The sequence below is a fragment of the Podarcis pityusensis genome (assembly GCF_964106645.2).
Source record: "Podarcis pityusensis genome assembly, chromosome: 2".
NCBI lineage: Eukaryota > Metazoa > Chordata > Lepidosauria > Squamata > Lacertidae > Podarcis > Podarcis pityusensis.
This window is the reverse complement of record NC_138029.1, coordinates 48,806,025-48,826,313: the sequence shown is the minus strand read 5'-3', so window position 1 is coordinate 48,826,313 and position 20,289 is coordinate 48,806,025. Positions and strand designations below refer to the sequence as shown.

At 41.0% G+C, this 20,289-nt stretch overlaps 1 protein-coding gene across 12 annotated transcripts in view; it reads right to left on the bottom strand.

Moving 5' to 3' along the window:
* TENM2 (teneurin transmembrane protein 2) overlaps positions 1-20,289 on the bottom strand; it is a 696,995-nt gene that overhangs the window by 45,424 nt on the left and 631,282 nt on the right. For all 12 annotated transcript variants that reach the window (XM_080995195.1, XM_080995200.1, XM_080995203.1 and 9 more), the window contains 7 exons: positions 19,943-20,062; positions 12,182-12,443; positions 10,847-11,114; positions 9,673-9,816; positions 8,046-8,295; positions 6,448-6,468; positions 2,721-2,777 (listed from right to left, as the gene is read on the bottom strand). In XM_080995195.1, coding sequence (XP_080851321.1) covers positions 2,721-2,777; positions 6,448-6,468; positions 8,046-8,295; positions 9,673-9,816; positions 10,847-11,114; positions 12,182-12,443; positions 19,943-20,062 — 1,122 coding nt within the window. The remainder of the gene's footprint in view (positions 1-2,720; positions 2,778-6,447; positions 6,469-8,045; positions 8,296-9,672; positions 9,817-10,846; positions 11,115-12,181; positions 12,444-19,942; positions 20,063-20,289) is intronic.

Below are 20,289 nucleotides of genomic sequence, written 5' to 3'. Positions count from 1 at the left end.
AAGACGAATAATCTCATAATTTTTAATTGCAGTCCTTTCCCTTCTCATTCTTCACTCTTCATAGATATGTTTTTTTTTAAATAAAGAGTTCTGTAACGCTTTATAATAAGATGGTCAGTTTGTGAGGGTTAGAGGTTAACACTACCATTTAGGTATTCCAAAATGTTGACCTCACATTTAAGGTTAGTACTGAAGAAGCAAACAGAAAAGTCTTTCTTATTACTCAGAATAAAAACATTCTAAATCATTCTCCATCTGGTAAACCATATGCTGTGGACCACTTCCACATTACTTTGAGAAAAGACTGACATACATCCTATCTATCTATCTATCTATCTATCTATCTATCTATCTATCTATCTTCTTGCATTTTTACTCCACTTTTCTTCTATCATGGAACCCAAGGTGGTGTACAAGTACCGTATTTTTCGCTCTATAGGACGCACCAGACCACAAGACGCATCTAGTTTTTGGAGGAGGAAAACAAGAAAAAAAATATTCTGAATCTCAGAAGCCAGAACAGCAAGAGGGATCGCTGCGCAGTGAAAGCAGCAATCCCTCTTGCTGTTCTGGCTTCTGGGATAGCTGTGCAGCCTGCATTCGCTCCACAAGACGCACACACATTTCCCCTTACTTTTTAGGAGGGAAAAAGTGAGTCTTATAGAGCAAAAAATACGGTAGTTCCCAGATGGTCATCTAGTAATGTACTGACCAGACCAAGGCCTGCTCAGCTGCAGCAAGATGCTGGCCTCATGTGCTTTCAGAACACAACCAGGGCATCCTAAGTGTGGTGGATCTGGGTTTTATGCACATTCTCTGCCCTGAAAACAAATGCCTCAAAATGAAGCAAATGCATGTTGACACCATTCCATCACACTTCTGAATGCATGCATGTTTTCACCCTCAATCTGACATAAAATCCTTTGCTGCACTATCTAAGTATGTACTTTGTGACACTGAAACGCTGTCCTGATTTTTTCTTTTCCTTTAAACTCTAAAGACACAGATGGAAAAACAGCTAAGATTCCAAATCTGTGTATTTGTGGCATAAAAACACCAGTATAGTGGCAAAAGTGGTAGCCAGCTTTTAGTTTCTAAACTGTGAACTACTGGATTCAGGCATTATAGGGTTCCTGTAATAAGGGGACATCAACAATGCCCTTGCTTGCCCCACCCTATCTGTCAAATTTCCATCGCCTGGCTCCACCGTGAACATGCTATACAGGAGTATAGCAGGCTCAGCACTGCAGACCTTATTCTCCAATGCCTGAAGACAGCTGGGATCTCAATGGTGGGAGGCAGGGCAAACTGCAATCCACACAATTCTGTGAGAGCTTTCACACCTGAAAGGGCCTTGTGGGGGCTTTAAAATTTGAAGTCTTACTTCCTAATCGCAAATGTTTTGGGATAACAATGGCTACTCCATAGGAGGGAAGATTTATTTTATGATTTATAAAGTATTTATAGATCTCCCCTCATATAAAATATCCAACAAAATTATCAGCATATGCTCAGAAGTACATATGAACATGAGAAAACCCCTGCTGGATTAGACCAAAGCCCTGTCTAGTCCTATGGGAAATCTACCAAGACAAATGGAAAGGCGGTAGCTTTCTTTTGCTGTTGTTCCCCATTGATTTGGGGGTACTATATAGCCATCATGACTAGTAGCCATTGATGGCTATATCATTCCGGAATTTGTCTAATCTTGTTTAAAAGCTATCTGTTGTGGGCTATCATTGCATCTTGTAGAAGTAAATTCCATAGTCAACTATTCACTTTATGAAAAATTACTTTCCCCTTTTACAATTATTTCACTATTGAGATACCTTGGGGTATTAAAAACAGGTTTTGAGACTGAGCTCTTGGTCATATTGTTATTAAAATGGGACTCCTGGAAAAGTCATGAATATATCAGGGAGAGGGGGAGGTAAGAGTGTAAAAGTCCTGAACCATGCACTAAAGTGTTGAGTATTTAAAATGCTCCTTTTCTTGTACCTCCTTCATAGGTTATTTGATGGAGAATACAATGGCAACAAAATGGTTCACTGAGCAAAAGATATTCATTCACCACTATGCAACAAACAGAAGTGGAGCGGAAAGATGTTGCTACTGCACTCTAATTTGGAAGCAGGAATTGACTGCAGATTCCTATTTTATAGGTTGCATGCCTTTGTCTTATTTCTGCCCATGTCACTCCGGTGTATCAACAGCCCTCTGGTTATCTCACACCACCCCAACAAGTCTCCAAGAAATCATAGCTAAAGGTTGTAACACATTGCTGCAGAGAAGATGCTGATAATATATCCATCTCTAAGAGGACAACTTATAGGCCTCTGGTCAATTGCTAACATCAACTGATATCGCTAACATCACTATTACTTTCTTTGGTGAGGCACAATTGGATGGTTTCGTTTCCCTTGTCAGAAATAGGATTCAGTGCTAACTGCAGCAGTACAAGCAATAGCTTGTGGCCCCAAAATTAATGTACATCAATAGAATAGGACTGTAGCAGTCAAGCTTATAATGCCTTAGTTTTGAGGTAAACCTGTTTCTTCTGTGTCTTCATACCATAGAAAGCCCATTATATTATTTGTGCAAGGCTGCAGTGCTAACTGAAACAAGCAACAAGTTCCCCAGATTTGACAGTAAGCTAAGCTAATGTTCTGCTGAAGTTTCCCCCCTATCTTGTGGGGTCAGTGGATGTCTTGAAGTATTACCTTATTTCTAATAAATCTGTTTTGACAGCTGTTCGAGGTGTGGAGCCAGTGAGCCACCTGCAAATTTAGAAATGTCAGCCTCAGCTATTCAAATAGACAACTGGACTAAATGGAGAAGTTCCTGCACAAACATGCCTGGCTAAAAACAGGCAGATGTAATGAGTATTTTAAACAAGATTTCTGCAGATGCCAGCCATGGGTGATATGGGGCAAACTTCTTTAAAAGCCAGTAGAGGCTTTAAAAATCAGCAGGACGAAGACAGAAAGTGAATGATCTAGTTATTTTTCTGCAGTTGGACCTACTGGCCTCTGAAGAGCCACACTCTTGGATTTTTGAGATAAACAAAACCAAACCCCATGAGCAAGGGGTTATGTTGAGACAAGTACAGAAGTAGGCATTCTTGCGGACAGAATAGTTAGGTGGTGTTACCCAGATTTTTGGAGGATGGCTGTGGATGAAGATATAGATATGACAAAAATCCAATCTTTTGTTAACTGTTTTCAGAGGGAGCACCTGTGACATTGTGAGATTCTTATAGTCCTATTCTATGGTTACCCTGGTAAATAAGTGTTTATGGCAGGCCACTACAACTGCCATCCTAGCACAATATCGTAACATGCAATGTTGCAATAGTATTGCAAGCTGGGCAAGTATGTGTTAATACTGGTCTAAGGACAATAACCATACAGCCAAAGATATTCCTGGCACAGAAGTGGAGCATGTGGGAGAGAGACAGCATAGGGGTCTGGTAGAACTGGGCTCCTAACCTGGATAATCCAGTTTGCCCCTTTGACTGCAAGAGCCCTATTATGAATACTGCTTGTTGGTCATTCTGGAATATTGGGAGAATAAAATGCTGAGATGCTTCCACTTAGGTATTTAGTGCAGCATTGCTATGTTTTGTTAATTCACTTTTTATGGGGTGTGTGCATGATGTTGCCATCCAATCATTGCCATCCCAGTTCTTTTGCCCTTTCTCACAAAACAAAAAGTTTGAAAAATAAGAGAGTGGTACAATCTCCATAGCTGTAAATGACCTTTTTTGCAATTCTATCTTTTTAAAATGATGGGGTTCTTATGTGGGTAGGGATGTAGTGGACAGAGGAACCTATTAAGCTTAGCACACACATACTGTACTTTCTGTGTGGGCAGTGCAGCTATTTTATTACCCCCTTTTTAAAAACCAATTTTATAGTCAAAAATTATTTTAATGCTATTAAAAAACACACACATAACAGTGAAATACCACTTAAATGAAAGGGTGTTATAACATTATGATGCTATAAATGCATTTTTTAAAAAAGGAAATGCAAAAATCCTTTTGAGCAGCTGCCATTTTAGCAAGATGGTTAATGCTGTTGATCTTAATTAGTATTATTTTAAAATTATATATTTTGGGTGGGATTCACCTAACAAATACAGTCAGCAGAAGCCCTCTGCAGGGGTTTCCATTTGCGCATTTAGGTTTCTCCCACCTTCTTCCCCACTAAATTTGCTTGGGTTGCTCAGAAAACCCCCCCAAACAGCTTGCATTGTGAGGGGGCATAGTTCCACCTGACAGGATGATATGTTCACACTGACAAAATGTTCAGCATAGAGTGATGTTGAATTCCATCCTTTGTTAATTATTCTTTTAATGATCAGAACTACACACACCACAAACAGCCACAAATACAACCACAATTTCATCATTCCTCCTTCCTAGTTCAGTATCCTTTAATATAAATATGCTAATATAGGTGGCCCCTCCGGTCTCTTTGGGGCTTCCTCTGCCCTCCATAGAGTCCTCTTTGGGCTCCAAGGAGGGTCTCCTTGTGAGCCGCAAGGATTCTCCAGCTCTCTCTCGCCATTTGCATATACACATATATGCAGTCTCATGTGAGTCAATCGTGTGTAAGTTGGTGGATATTTCCACCAAATTTGCCACACATCTGCTTTATAGTATTTATACCTCCAGCATTCAGCTTATCATTAGAGTTTTGTAATGCTATAATATAATAAGGTCATAATACTTTAAAGCCACACATTATCAAACTCCTTTCTGGTCACCGCCTTTAATCGCCTTTCTAACCAACTTTGATTTTCATCATTGTGTTGTTACAATACAGCAGCATTTTCATTTAAGTGGTGTTTGACTATTCTTATATATATCTGATGATTGGCTGAGGCTGATGGGAGTTGTAATATGACAATATCTGGTGGCTACCCTTGACATGCACCAAAAGTATAACTTTTCCATGTTTGGGACAACAGAAGCAAATCTGTGATATTGGTAATGTTAAGCAATGAGCACAGTTGTGTACTTGTGTACTATTGTTATTTGAAACATGTTTCCTTTATTTCCAATACACTATTTTTTTCTTTTATGTCCATTTATTGGGTCAAATGCTTTCCTTTTAACACTTATATTAAGAAGATTCTTTTTTCAAATAGACAGCATTGACTTCACAGGAAACTTAAGAAATATAGCTTCCCCTTATTTTCTACTTTGATATATTAACACACACCTTTTTTTAATGAACAGCTACCACTAAACTTAGTTCTAACCAATACAAATGCATTCCTCTTTGAACACTGGCAAGAACTATGTACTGATTTATTTATTTTTTTACTCTTTAGCATATGGATACCAGTTTTTGTCAGTTACAAGCAGCTATAGCTTGTGTGGCACTCACAACAGCATCTACTCAGACAAAAGAAGGTACTTAAAGAGTAAGCCAGGAAGTGAGGGAAACGGCAGGAAGTAACATCATTTTGGCAACAATGTGGATATATTAATAGAGCCCTGGGCTCTCCTAGCATACACATCACACCCTTCAACAACATGAATTCCATCTAATTAATCTAGAAGCTTCATTTTTTCTTTCCGCAGGTTCATGCCACAGTTGGCAACTTGTAATACATATTTTCAGTCATTGTGAAAGAGGAGAGCAATTATATTTATCAAACACAGCAGGAGGCTTACACTATCTCAGACACCAAGTTTGAGTTACAGGGCCAATATATTTATCCTGGTCCAACTGGGTTGATGAGCTAATACCTTGAGTGTTTAGTGTAATGTTTTATTTTTTTAATTTTGCAGTAAATTAACTTTTGAGTACAGGCAGCTCCAAGAATTGCCACTGGTGCCAGCAAGCAGATGCATGAGTGTTTCATGCTTCTACTGTGCTTCTACTGTAATGTCCAAGATGTACATGCACCTAAAGAGTGAGCAGAGAAACTGACCAAGGAATTAACTATTTTGCAAAAGAATTCAAACTCTATTTGAAATAATAACAGATCAACCAACTAATATTGTATTAAAAGGGAGGGAGGAGCTGAATCAAGAAAAAAATTAATGAGTTGGAAATGAGTTTTTGACCCATTTCCAGTTCATTAGTGCCTTCTGAACCCTCTCCAGAATTTACAAAAGCCACTGCTGTAGTTTGCCTCAACCATTTAAGCCAATTACAGACTGCAGGGAGAAGTGCTCATATAAAAGTTAACTTGGGGTTCATTATACTTGCATTCCATTAGACATTCCTAATTGCTGTCAGAACTTATTTGGTTGCTTTTTGACTGCAGTGTATAATTGCTAATGCTTATCATATTCATAACACACAATTAGCATATTAATGTTGCTATATTTGATACATTTAAAACAGAACATTGCAAAAGAAGCACAACAGAAAAAGTAAACACAATGGAACAAACTATAGTAAATAACGATTGTGGTTTTGGTCTTACCTATGTTTAAATTCTTTATTTCTTTATAGGAAGGAAACAGAAAAGAAAGGGGGGGAGGAGAACAGTTAGCTGAAGTAAAGGCTGTAAAGCAAACATAACATTTTATCTTATGCGACAAGAAGACATGGCAAAGGAAACCTCTTTTTAGCTTTAGCCTTAGGTTAATTTAAGGATGAAGCACAACAGTCACAAGATAGTTCCCTGCTGGAATAGCCCCTCAAGGCATTTTTTTTTTGTAAGAAACTTTCTGGATCACTGAAAAAACGTCATGTGTAAAAGCGTCCTGTCTTTTATACTGACAGTGAAAAGAGTTGGCAGCTGCCTGTCAGCAGGCTTGATGCAGTGTAGGCCTGACAAAAGTGAAATGTGCTAATATCCTTTCCATTCAAACAATTGAACCACAAGAGTTTTTAAACCCTGAGCCCATCTCTACTTTGCAACTGGCTTTCCTCTTCAGTCCCTAAAATTGTCACTTAAGGCAGGTTTGACTGTCAGTGCAGCTATTCATCTTATGTGCTGTCTAACTGAGCAGAAGTGCTGTTTTATAACAGAGCAAAGCGACACTGAGCTTTGTAAATTCACACAGTATTAATCAGTGTTTATCTCAGCACTATAAGATGAGATTTTATATTAAATTTTAGGGTCAGGATGTATATATATCACACATATATGTGCATACATATATCAATATTAATACCAATACCTATTTATCCTGCAATGTTTGTAAGCCATGCTGTGGGATGCCTGTTTTGCTATATACATGAGAACAAAAGTTGAGCCCTGTCAAATCAATCACTGGGTTAGTGCAGTCCAGAATCCTATTTCTTACAGTAACCAACTAGATACTTCAAAGTAGCCTACAATCAAGACATAACAGCAACAAATTCCAGGAAATGGTATTCAGTGGCATACTGAAACATGACTGTGCTCATTATGTTATCAGGCAGTTATATGTGATCACACTTTCAATCACATTTGCCTCTGCAAAAGTTTCAGCTGTCTTGGTCATACTGCTGTGTTTAAAACAGCTGCACAACCCACAATTTCCTTCCAAAATCCTTTAATTTTTCATACAACAAATGTTTCATTGTGGGGAGTTTTGCCCTGCTTTTGTTGCACTATAGAGCAAGATTACCTCTCCAGACAGCAGTAATGCAGTAACATTTGGGAAGCACTGCAGAACCAACAAAGAGGAACTATATGTGGATGATTCAGTTATAAATCTACCACTAATACACTGTTATTGTGTCAATCACGTGTTGCAGAATACACCTGCCCAAAAACCACCAGTCTGGAGGAACCCTAAATATAACTATCCATCTTGAGTATGGGGGAGGAGCCCATCTGATTCCAGGTGGCCTTAGTAGAAAATGGTGCGGCTAAACTGCTGCTTGAATTCCTACTGTAATCCTTGGAAGAAGGGATAAGGCAACTTCAAATATACTCTGATCCAGCAGCCTTCCCTAAACTGAGTCATTCATGTTTACATACTAAGCTACAGTGGCAGGTAGTGCTGAAAGCAACAATGATATAGGGAAACTAGAAAGAAGGACCAAGTACAAAGGCATTTGTAGCAGTGCAAATAGCAGCAGAATTACCTTAATTCCAAAATGCTAGTGACATTCCTAGAAGGAAAGATGCGCCGAATGTAGTTGAAATCCCCGACAAACAGGCTTCCATCAATTCCTACCGCAAGTGCCACAGGGGCCAGAAGTTTGTTTCCTTCGGCAAGACCATTGCAACTTGGACAGGAAATGCTCCTTCGACGACCGTTTCCCATGATGCTGGAGATTACAGCAGGCTGCTGCGTTAGAAACTGATTCTCCCCACTACCTTTGTGTAGAATACCTAAGAAGAAGAAAAGCAAGGACTTACAATAATTTAGAACAAATGACTGTTAAGTGGCTGAGCCAGTTTACCACTGGTGACTGTTTAGGACCCAACACATCCACTGACTCCTTTCCCCCCAGTATAGGTCCAAACCACTTTATGCTATGTCCCTTGCTCTCTTGCTTGCAGCTGCCACTAGCAACTGTTTCTTTTCACTTAACCCTGTTTCAGCTGTTTCACTTTTTGTTCTTCTGTAGCAGGGGTGGGGAACCTATGGATGGTACTGACTACAGCAGACCCACCCATGAAGTAAGGTGAGGCAGCAGACTTCGATGTAGGTCTTTCCTCCCCCTCGTGTTCCTGATGAAGATCTTCACTCACCCCTTCTTCCTTGGCGGGGAGGGCAGCACAATTTTGTGGTTCACTTCAGGGGCCAATATTTCTTGGGCCAGCCCTGACTACAACTCCCATCATATCTGACCACTGGCCATGCTGGCTGGGACTGCTGGGAGTTGGAATCAAACACTTTCCATTATTGATATTTAAAGTGTGGTTTATGGTGACCTGCTTCACGTGTTGTGCACAGGGAGGTTTCGCTTGTGTGTGTGAATGAACATTTAAACATGAAACCTGCCACATGTGTCCCAAAGAACTTGATGATCCTTGGGTCCCTTCCAACTCTACAATTTATGAAAGTGATAAAGTGCAAGAAAACCTTTGCTGCTTGAATCCTTGCACAAAGTGGCCCCAAGAAGCACTTTTAGGAGAACTATACACCTCACAAATTGTAGGAATAAGAAAATGCATGGTGAGACGTAGAAGGGAAGAGAATATCAATATTATATCCCACTCTTATATGGAGCTTCTGGTGGTCTCCCATTAATGGAGGAATTAGGTTTCCATTTGCCTTTCACAGATGCTTAGTTTCATAAATGCTGCAATGGCAAAGACAGTGGATTTGTCTTCTCTTGTTCGCTGGCCACCCAGCAACCTATCTGCTATTACTTCTCATTCCAGGCGTTCTGGGCAAGGTGGTCTTGGATATCAGCTGTATCCAATGCTGCCTTGCAGCAGCTAATACCGTTTGCAATCTCTAGTGTGGCAGCTGCTGCTTGTGTGGACTTCTAGCCACAAATGTACAGTAATACAAAAAGGCCAAAGGCACTGGCCAAAGGCAGACAGAGAATTCTCAATATATTTCAACTGTTTGCTGCAGTGTGCTATAAACCAGTCAATGAACACCATATGTAATGCTTATGGTTGGCATACAAATAATCGCTTGTGTGAGTACCACCCATCAGATGTCAGCACAAGCACTCCTTGATATTCTGGAGGCAACATGAGAATAGGGCTTGCACCCAAAGCTTAAACACATATTAAAATTGGTGAACTTACCACTTTTTATATTAAGCACATGATGTTTTTCCAAAGACCAGCCCCCTAGATTTGAGGGGTCAAGTTCAAATCCTTGGAGCAGGGCAGTTCTTTTCTCCCATAAAATCAGACTAGGACAGGTCTCATACTCAAATCCCACAGATACTGAAAAATATGTATCAATAATCAGTGATTGTGAATGATTTGTCCTCTACCACAAACTACAGTTCCCAATATATTATCTTTTATTCTGAATTAAATTCAGATAATTGACTGCAGTTGACTGAAAAACTTGATTCACTGATACCCAGGGGAACTATAGATCCTGATAGTTTGGGGGACTGATTTAATGACGGAGAAATAGGGGGGAAGTCAGTTATGATGAAAAGGCTAGATTCTATTTTTAATTAACTGGCTGTTCAGCACTGACTGTATTCAATATATATGCTCAATACAGTATGTGATTATGAGAAAAGTGAAAAAGAGTGTTAATACATTAACTGATGCACTAAATATACAGTAGTGAGATTTCTTCATGTGGAGACCTTTAGAAAATATAAATTGCACTTGATCACTCCTACCAAATTGACTTTGCCCTTGCTCCAAATTTAACATGAACCCATTTATTGTTTACTGTAATAGTTATTTATGGAATCTGAAGAAGCCTTCACCCATTATGCGGTACCAAACAGGTTTGCCACTGCACTTTTACTGAGAAAAAAGCCACAGTCCACACTGGCTTCCTGATATTTCTTGTGGTAAGCACAGTGCATAATATATATTTTTAATGCACACACAAACAGTTTTGTGAGTATATATTAAAACATTGAGTTCCTTACATATACCGGTATATTTTTTACCAGAAAGCTCGTGTGTTGTAGTGGATGGAAAGTCAAACTAGGAACTGGATGCAATGCATCGTTCAGGAATGAAGCTCAGTTGTGGCCTAATGAAGTTCTCTCTAAACTTCATCTAGCTCACTGTATGAGGAAAACATGTAAACTGTCCTAAGCTCCTCCAAAATACAAATATGATAAATCAATAAATAAGCAAAGTATTATCTTTGAACACACAAAGGACACATATGACATCAATTATGCTGTAATGGCTTTTTTCCCCAGATGAAATTTAAGATACTGCTGTTAGCATAACAGCCAATACTTAAAACCTGCAAAATGTGAATCTGATGGCTTACCTACAGCATCTGAGAGCCCATAAACCTTCTGGCCATAAGCATCCGTTTTGTCCCAAATAAAAGTGTAAGCCAAGTTGGGAGATGCTTGAAATGACTTTTGAAAAAGATGTCCTTCCACTGCAACCATCAGATGTACTTTAATTAAGTTCAGAGGCACAAGTGATTGTGTCATGGTGATCTTAAGCAAAGATTTGTATCCAGCAGTACGGGAACTCAGATAGCAGAGTTTTATGTTGGAGCCTGGGACTTCAATTTCTTCATGAAGAACCTGAGTGAGAACGCAAAGCACACTTCAAATATGCACTGGAAGAGGGGTTTTTTAAAAAATAAAATAAAAAAAGATATATCATGTGTTTTATTTCAAGACTGATGACTTTTTGCTGCTGAGATGTTTTAATCTGGCCTTCCTGCAATGACCCAATTTAAAGTAAGATTTCTGGATATTTTGGTCACTTTTATAGTTTCTTTTTAAAAAAACAACAACACACTTCTGGTAGATGTGTAAATAGGAAACACATGTTATATTGCTAGTTATATGCAAGAAGGTCACTAGAGACTGTAAGTATTTGAACCTGCAACTTCCTCTGACAATAAGCATTAAACAATATGAATGCCCAAACGGGGAAAACATCAGCAAAATAATAATAGCAATCAAGGTGATTACAGGGCCCCATATTACTTATGAATCCTTGCTTATAGGAAGAAAAATCAGTTTGTTTTTAGTTAATTATAGCAGTGGGGTCTGCTATAATTATGTCTAGTTTGACTTGTACTTGATCTATAATATCAAGAAAGAAAGCTAAGTGTATTTTTAAAAAGCAGTATATGGGGGGGGGAATTAACAGATGCAAGCGTAGAATCAGGTACCTATTACTGGAAATGCACATTTGTCAGCAAGGACAGACACAAATCTGACACATATTTGTTTCGTTGCTACAATAATTCTATGTACATGAAATACTCATGCCTGTCTTTATGGATGTGATTAAGACTTTGGCCTCCAGAAGTTTTGTACCCAATTTTGTTCAGAAATGCAATGTCAGAAATGGCCACAAAGAATGTCTAGACAAGTATTTCACTACTTCAAGTCCAAATTAAAGATTTTAATCTGATTTGCACATTATGCAGCAGCAACATTTGCTGTACTTATATTAGTGTTTGATGAACACCTCATATGCGAAGGGTTGAGTGTCTCCCCATGCCAGTGAGCCCTGGCCAGCCATGCTATACTTGTGCCTGCTATATATTCTGAAGTATTTGGATATGTGTGTCTCCCCCTTCACACTTTCAGCACTATCACCTGCTTGTGGCTGTTTTTACATTCATGCTTGATACCTGAGTCTCTGGAACAATGGGGTTTCGGCCAGGAGCATCACTGAAGAATGTGGAGAGTGGAGATGAAATTATAACTGGATCAGGTCGGATAAAACCACTTAAATCACAGCTAGGAATGGAATTCTCTTCAGTCTTCATTGCAAGTGTATCCATGGCATAGAAGCTGTTCCATGGCAGCCATACTGTCCTCTCTTGGCTCATGAATGGTGCTCGCTCAAAGTGTAGAGTTAGAGATGCTCCACCATTCGCAATCAAGTCAAACCTAGGAAATTTTGAAGTCCACATCAGGAATAATTCTAGAGTGAGACAAGGGAATAGGCTAGCCTTTACCAACTTGGTGTCCCCGTCCCCCCCGGATTATTGGTCATGCTGGCTGAGATTGGGAGTTGTAGTCCAAAACATCTTGAGGTCACCAGGTCTGGTAAGGCTAGGACAATGAAATGTAGGAGAGTATAGAATAATGAATGATCGAGACCTGCTGGAGGCAATTGCTGTCTTAGGTTATACCCAGATCAACAACAGTTGGCTCACTGGTGGCACATCATATTAACCATCAACCCACACTGCCATATTTATGTGAATCTAATGCACTATTGAATCTAATGTGCGCCTCAATTTTCAAAACCTTGAAACCAAAAAAGTAGTTGCTGGCAAATGTAAATGCCCCATCAAATCTAATGCGCACCCTAATTTCCGCAACGTAATTTGGCCTAAAAAGGTGCGCATTACATTTGTGTAAATACGGTATATGTACAAGGTGGGGCTGTGGTATAATGCAATATCCTGCAAAAAATGTGTAGTTGCTGGTGTGACTGTAGTGCTGTATATACACTGATTCAAAAAGTTTAGGATGTAGCTGAACCTTTGAACAACAAGGGAGTGTGTTAAAAAAAGTAAATTTACATATTTATTTAGAAGTTTTCGTAGCTCATCCTTCCCTTCAAATCAGAGCACAGAGTAATTTACAACGCATGAGATCGCAGAGAAGATTAATAGATTCTTGCATCTATCTTCACTTCAAAACCCACATGACCTGAAAGTGTTGCTGTGCAATGCCAGGTCAATGATGAATAAAACCACTGCCATCCACGACTTGATTGTGGATGGAGGATTTGACCTGGCATGTGTGACGGAGACCTGGTTGGAGGAAGCAGATGGGCCTGTCCTTGCCGCTGCTTGCCCACCAGGTTTCTCTTACGCACAGCAACCCAGGTCATGTGGGCGGGGAGGGGGGTTGCAGTGATTTTTAGGAAGTCACTAGCTTGCACCAGGCGTCCTACTGGGAAGATCCAGTTCTCTGAGTGCATGTTCTGGAAGTTGGGCAATAGGGGCAGTACAGGATTCCTTTTGGTGTACCGACCTCCCCGCTGCACCAAGGATTCCCTGTCCGAGCTGCTTCAGGTCGTGGCGGATTTTCTCCTGGAGACACCTAGTTTGGTTGTCCTAGGGGATTTTAACATCCATGCCGACACGACCTTACAAGGGGCCGCTCGGGACTTCGTGGAAAGCATGGCCTCCATGGGGCTGTCCCTGAATAAGTTTGGCCCAACTCATAGTCATGGACATGCCTTAGACCTGGTGTTCACCTCTAGTGACGTGGGTGATCTGACACTAAGTAAAAGTGAAACAAAAGAAGTGCCATGGTCAGATCACTTCCTGGTGCAACTGGACTTCTCCGCGACCCTTCCCCTCTGCAGGGAGGTGGGACCAATTTGGATGGTCCGCCCCCGCCACTTAATGGATCCAAATGGTTTCCAGAGAGTGGTAGGGGATGCTTTAGCCCATGTTGATGGCCTTTCAGCTGATTCCCTGGTGGCCCGCTGGAATGTGGACTTAACCAGGGCTATCGACTGTCTGGCTCTGAAGCACCCTCTCCGATTGCATGGAGCCCGGACAGCCCCGTGGTTTTCTTCGGAGCTGAGGGCGATGAAACAATCGCTGAGACGGCTAGAGCGTCGGTGGCAGAAAACTCACTCCGAATCTGACCGGACACAGGTTAGAGCTCAGCGTCGAGCCTACCAAGTGGCGATAGCGACGACGAAGAAGACTTTCTTCACCGCCTCTATTGCATGTGCAGAAAATAGTAGCAGGAGACTCTTTCAGGTGGTTCGCAATTTAACGGAACCACCTTTACCACCGGGGCATTGTAAAGACCCCAAGATCTCCTGCAACGATTTTGCAAAGTTTTTTGCAGATAAAATCACTCATATTCGGAAGGAGCTAGACACCACCGTGGGAGCAGGGCCAGGGCGGGAGAGTGCTAGAGCTCTGTCTGGTCAAGTTGCATGGAATCAATTTCAATCCGTTACCCCTGAGGATGTGGACAGGCTGCTTGGACGCGTGAAAGCAACCACCTGTCTCCTTGATCCTTGCCCATCCTGGCTAATAAAAGGGCTGGGCGATGGGCTCTGCAGGGTGGTGAATGCTTCCCTCTGTGAGGGAACATTCCCAGATCCGCTGAAAGAGGCGGTCATTAAACCGCTTCTTAAAAAACCATCTTTAGACCCGGCCAGTATGGCCAACTATCGCCCAGTCTCAAATCTTCCATTCTTGGGCAAGGTGATTGAGCGTGTGGTTGCTGAACAACTCCAGGCACGCCTGGAGGATGCGGACCATTTGGATCCCTTCCAATCAGGATTCAGGCCTCACCATGGGACTGAAACTGCCTTGGTCGCGCTGGTTGATGATCTCCGGCGAGCTAGGGACAAAGGTGAGAGTTGTTTCCTGGTTCTGCTGGATCTCTCAGCGGCCTTTGATACAATCGACCATAACATCCTTCTGGACCGTCTAGAGGGGCTGGGACCTGGGGGCACTGTTATACAGTGGTTTCGCTCCTTCCTCCTGGGCCGTGTTCAGAAAGTGGTGGTGGGGGATGAGTGTTCAGACCCCTGGGCCCTCACTTGTGGGGTGCCTCAGAGTTCCGTCCTCTCCCCCATGCTTTTTAACATCTATATGAAGCTGCTGGGAGAGATCATCAGCGGATTTGGACTGGGTGTCCATCAATATGCAGATGATACCCAGCTCTACCTCTCTTTCAAATCAGAACCAGTGAAGGCGGTGAAGGTCCTGTGTGAGTGCCTGGAGGAGGTTGGAGGATGGATGGCGGCTAATGGATTGAAGGTGAATCCTGACAAGACAGAAGTACTGTTTTTGGGGGACAGGGGGCGGGCTGGTTTGGAGGACTGCCTGGTCCTGAATAGGATAACTGTGCCCCTGAAGGACCAGGTGCGCAGCCTGGGAGTCATTTTGGACTCACAGCTGTCCATGGAGGCGCAGGTCAATTCTGTATCCAGGGCAGCTGTCTACCAACTCCACCTGGTACGCAGGCTGAGACCCTACCTGCCCGTGGACTGTCTCGCCAGAGTGGTGCATGCTCTAGTTATCTCCCGCTTGGACTACTGCAATGCGCTCTACGTGGGGCTACCTTTGAAGGTGACCCGGAAACTACAATTAATCCAGAATGCGGCAGCTAGACTGGTGACTGGGGGCGGCCGCCGAGACCACATAACACCGGTCTTGAAAGACCTACATTGGCTCCCAGTACGTTTCCGAGCACAATTCAAAGTGTTGGTGTTGACCTTTAAAGCCCTAAACGGCCTCGGCCCAGTATACCTGAAGGAGCGTCTCCACCCCCATCGTTCTGCCCGGACGCTGAGGTCCAGGGCCGAGGGCCTTCTGGTGGTTCCCTCATTGCGAGAAGCAAAGCTACAGGGAACCAGGCAGAGGGCCTTCTCGGTAGTGGCGCCCGCCCTGTGGAACGCCCTCCCATCAGATGTCAAAGCGATAAATAACTACCTGACATTTAGAAGGCATCTTAAGGCAGCCCTGTTCAGGGAAGCTTTTAATGTGTGATATTTTAGTGTATTTTTGGTTTCTATGGAAGCCGCCCAGAGTGGCTGGGGGAAACCCAGCCAGATGGGCGGGGTACAAATAAATAATAATAATAATAATAATAATAATAATAATAATAAAAGATGTGGGGAAATCCCTGTGCCTGATCTAACATTCTCAGAAGGGGAGTCTGAAGAACACCTGAAAATAGTGGTGATGAGATGAATTCTAAGTCTTTACTGACAAAGTAAAAACTAGCAACTCACTGCCTCCTATGATATTCACCTGAGAACAAGACTTGCTAAAGAAGAATCAGCATGGCTCCTGTAAAAGTAAGTCTTGTCTACCAAACTTTTCAGTGTATTTGAGTGTCAATAAGCATGTGGGTACAGGTGATCCTGTAGACACTGTGCACTTGACCTTTCAACAATTTTTTGATCAAGTTCCTCCCCATAGTCTCTTGACAGTCATATGATAACAGGACAGGTTTTATCCTCTTATGGAACAGTTACTAGCTAAGGGACAAATAGTTCTCATGATGAAGAGATGTAGGAAGTGGGTGCCCCCATGAATCTGTATGGGAACTGGTGCTTTTTAAGTTGTTCATAAATAATGTGAAATTACAGGTGAGCAGTGAGGTGACCAAGTTTGCTGATGACACCAAATTAATCAGGGTGCTAAAAACAGATAGTAATTGTGAGGCTCTTCAAAATTGCATTAAAATGGCAAATGTGGTACAGTGTAAGTAAGTATATATGGTGTGACCACACTTGGTATACTGTGTACAATTCTAGTTGCTGCACTGGAAAAAAAGATATTGCAGAGCTGGAAAAGGTGAAAAAGTGCAACCAAAGCTATCAAGGGGCTGGAACAAATCCCCTATAAAGAGAGATCATGTGGACATACTTAATTTAGAAAAAAGGGAGAAAGGGAAAAATTATGTAAAATTATGTATAAATTATGCATGGTGTAGGGAAAGTAGATGAAGATATGGTCTTCCTCTCATAATACTAGAACAAAGGGTCATCCACTGAAGGATTTATTTGAAGCAGCATTTATATACTGCTAAATCACAAAACATATCAAAGTGGTTTACAACATTAAAAAACCATACAATAAAAGCATTACAAAGATTAAAAGCAATTTAAAAACAAATATGCTAAAAACAAGCATCATTTTGAGAGATGTACTCTTAATTTCTTGCATAGGCATGGCAGAATAAAAAAAGTTTTCAGCAGGCGTTTAAAAATTGGCATAGAATTGCCCGCTGAATGTCTAGTGACAGCGTATTCCACAGCACCGAGCCAATGACACTAAAGGCTCAAGCTTTTTATTTTTTACACATTGCATAGTTAAACTTTGGGACTGCAGTGGTGGCTACCAACTTGGATGGCTTTTAAAGAAAGGATCAAACAAATTATTGGAGGACAAGGGTATCAATTATTAGTAGTAATGAAGGTTTTATTATTTTTGTATCAATGGCAGCACACCTCAAAATACCAGCTGCTGGGGATCAAAAATGTGATAGTGCTATTGTGTTCATGTCCTGCTTGTGGGCTTCCTATGGACATCTGGTTGGTCACTGTGGGAACAGAATGTTGGATTTCATCCAGAAAGGTTCTTCTATAGAAGAAATGTGAGACGTGTGTATGTATTTTACTTATCTGCTGTTCACATGTTCTCATGATAGAAGTCATAGATGCAGATATAGCCTAGTAATTACAACAACATATTTTTGTATACAGCGATACCTTGGTTTACAACCATAATCTGTTCCGGAGGTCTGGTTGTAAACCAAAACAGGTTGTAACCCAAGGCGTGCTTTCGCCAGTGGGGCCTCCCCCCCAAAATTGGTTGTAATAACAAAAGAAAAGGTTTGTAATCCAAAAAAAAGGGACACACACTTCAGGGTTTGACGTGGTTGTAATCCAAAATGGTTGTAATCCAAAACGTTTGCAAACCAAGGTACTACTGTACTGCCCTTCATGCAAAGATCAAAGTGGAGTTAATGATACAATATGGATATGCATTGTATGTATAGCCTGAAACAATGTTTGTAATACTAGGACTCCTCTTCCCTTCTGGGGGCTCTAAAAATGACAGTTCAATAAGGTTCTCCACTAAATAATTTTAAGCACCCTCACACAAATTCCAATGGTTCCATGAGGAAATCATGAAAGTTTTATAATAGTTTAGAAGAGTAGTACAGAGATGGTCTTAAATGAGTATGCAGGATGACATATACAAAATATTATCAGATTCCACGTAAATGTTTTTGTGATTTAATCCTAGCCATCCTTTCATTAGGTTGTGGCAGATGGCAGAGAGCAATGATGGAAATTTGCATGACTGCTCTCTGTGCTGGATCAATTTCAAAATGAAGAAAATGTTTCTCTCCAGAATTTAAAAACACTAAACATTTCCTCTAATGAACCTAGTAAACCTGTGGTTTTCAAAATGAGAGATTGGCTTTCCAAGGGAGGTGAAGACATCTGGTAGAGAAGAGCTAAACCCTCCCAAATACTTGCCATAACTGGAGAGGTCATATTCTCTCCCATCATTTAATCCAGGAAGCAATACTGTTCTGTACTGCATGCTCTCTCTCGTTTGTATCAGCAAAGCTGAGAAATGGAGAGTGTAAAGCACTAGTTTCAAACAAGATTGCTTCCTTCTTTAACCGCCCCCCCCAAAAAAAAAACTGTTAAGGATATGGCTCTGAATTGCTTTTTTAAAATTCTGAGTTCTTTCAGAACAGAGACAAGTAGCTTGCCTAACAGGCTGTTTCTTTCCCCCCATGTATACATAGGAAAGTCCAAATATTCATTTTCTTGATTCAAGGATGCATTCTAATGCAAACTTTGAGAATTTCCACTGTGAACATGGAGCTGCTGTTAACAGCCCTTGAAAAAAAGAATGCACATGGGTTTGTGAAACATGGTAAAGCACTGACTGGGGCGTAGCTATCACTATGTTGCTCCTGTGAATAATCCTTGAAAAACAATGCGAATGCATTCATGAGAAACTATAAAACGTTGAATGGCAGGTAGCTTTGAGCAAACAAAATTCTATGAAGCAAAGATACAGATGGAACAATGTAATGTATCAAAGCCCTGAACCACCATGGTTACTGTGGTATTTGTCCTACATAAAACCTGGAAAGCTTAGTACTGCAGCTGTGCAACAGCAACTTGAAGCCGCCCCCTAGCCACAGCTTGGTTTCTGATTAGTTATTCCAATTCAAACTATTTTATATGAGTGCATACTGCTGCAAACAGTCACAATGCCTTTTTCAGAGATGTATTATTTTATTGCCATATCCAATAAATTAGGTAAAGCGTGACATGTTGCATTTTGTTTGCGCTGAAGTTGTGTGAACTTCAAATCAGATGATAAATAGGAAAACAAGACACACTTCTTCACGCAGCAGGAAACTGTCTAAGTATATTCAATTATACTCCTTTGATTGTGTTCTGCCCCCAAGAAACTCTGAAGATAGTGTATTTTCAGAAAGGAAAGGGGGAAATAGGAACTTTTAAGATAACACACTGTTTTATAAAGAACTCCCCACCCCACTCACTGCCCCCCATATGAATGTTATCCTTCCTTGAATTTCAAAATTAAGTATTTCTGGTCTCAGTTGGATATTGCTGTAGCCCACAAATGTTTTCAGAGATACAGTAGAGTTTCTGAGAAAATAAGCTCGACTGCTAACACATTATTTTCAGAAGTCAGCCCTTTCATATTTATTTCAGTTAGTATTCAAATGCCATGTGAAAAATTACTTTATTGTTTCCTTGAAAGCTCTTTAGCCCAGTAGGAATTCCATACATAATACCACATGGTTTCATTAGATAGCACCACCTGTTAATCTGCACAGATACTGCATACTAAACAGGGCAAACACTAAATGAAGGAAGCAAGTAGACTTACGTGCCATCCTGGCGAGTGATGGTATAGCCATACTTGGGAAACTTGACAAATGACACATTGACTCCAACGAGTGGAGTTCCATCTGTAGTCACCACTTGACCTCGTATAAGAGATACAAGACTAGGAAAGAAATGCAATTAAATGTCAGTTCTGAAAGATTCTTTGGGAACAAAGAATACTATTCTAGATGTGTTTACTCCTGCACAAATGCACATTCACTCTTGACTCTGATCTCTTCAGTTTCAGGGAACAGACTACAGGAATGTACAGTGGAACCTTGGTTTTTGAACATAATCTGTTCCGGAAGGCTGTTCAACTTCCAAGACGTTTGAAAACCGAAAACTGAA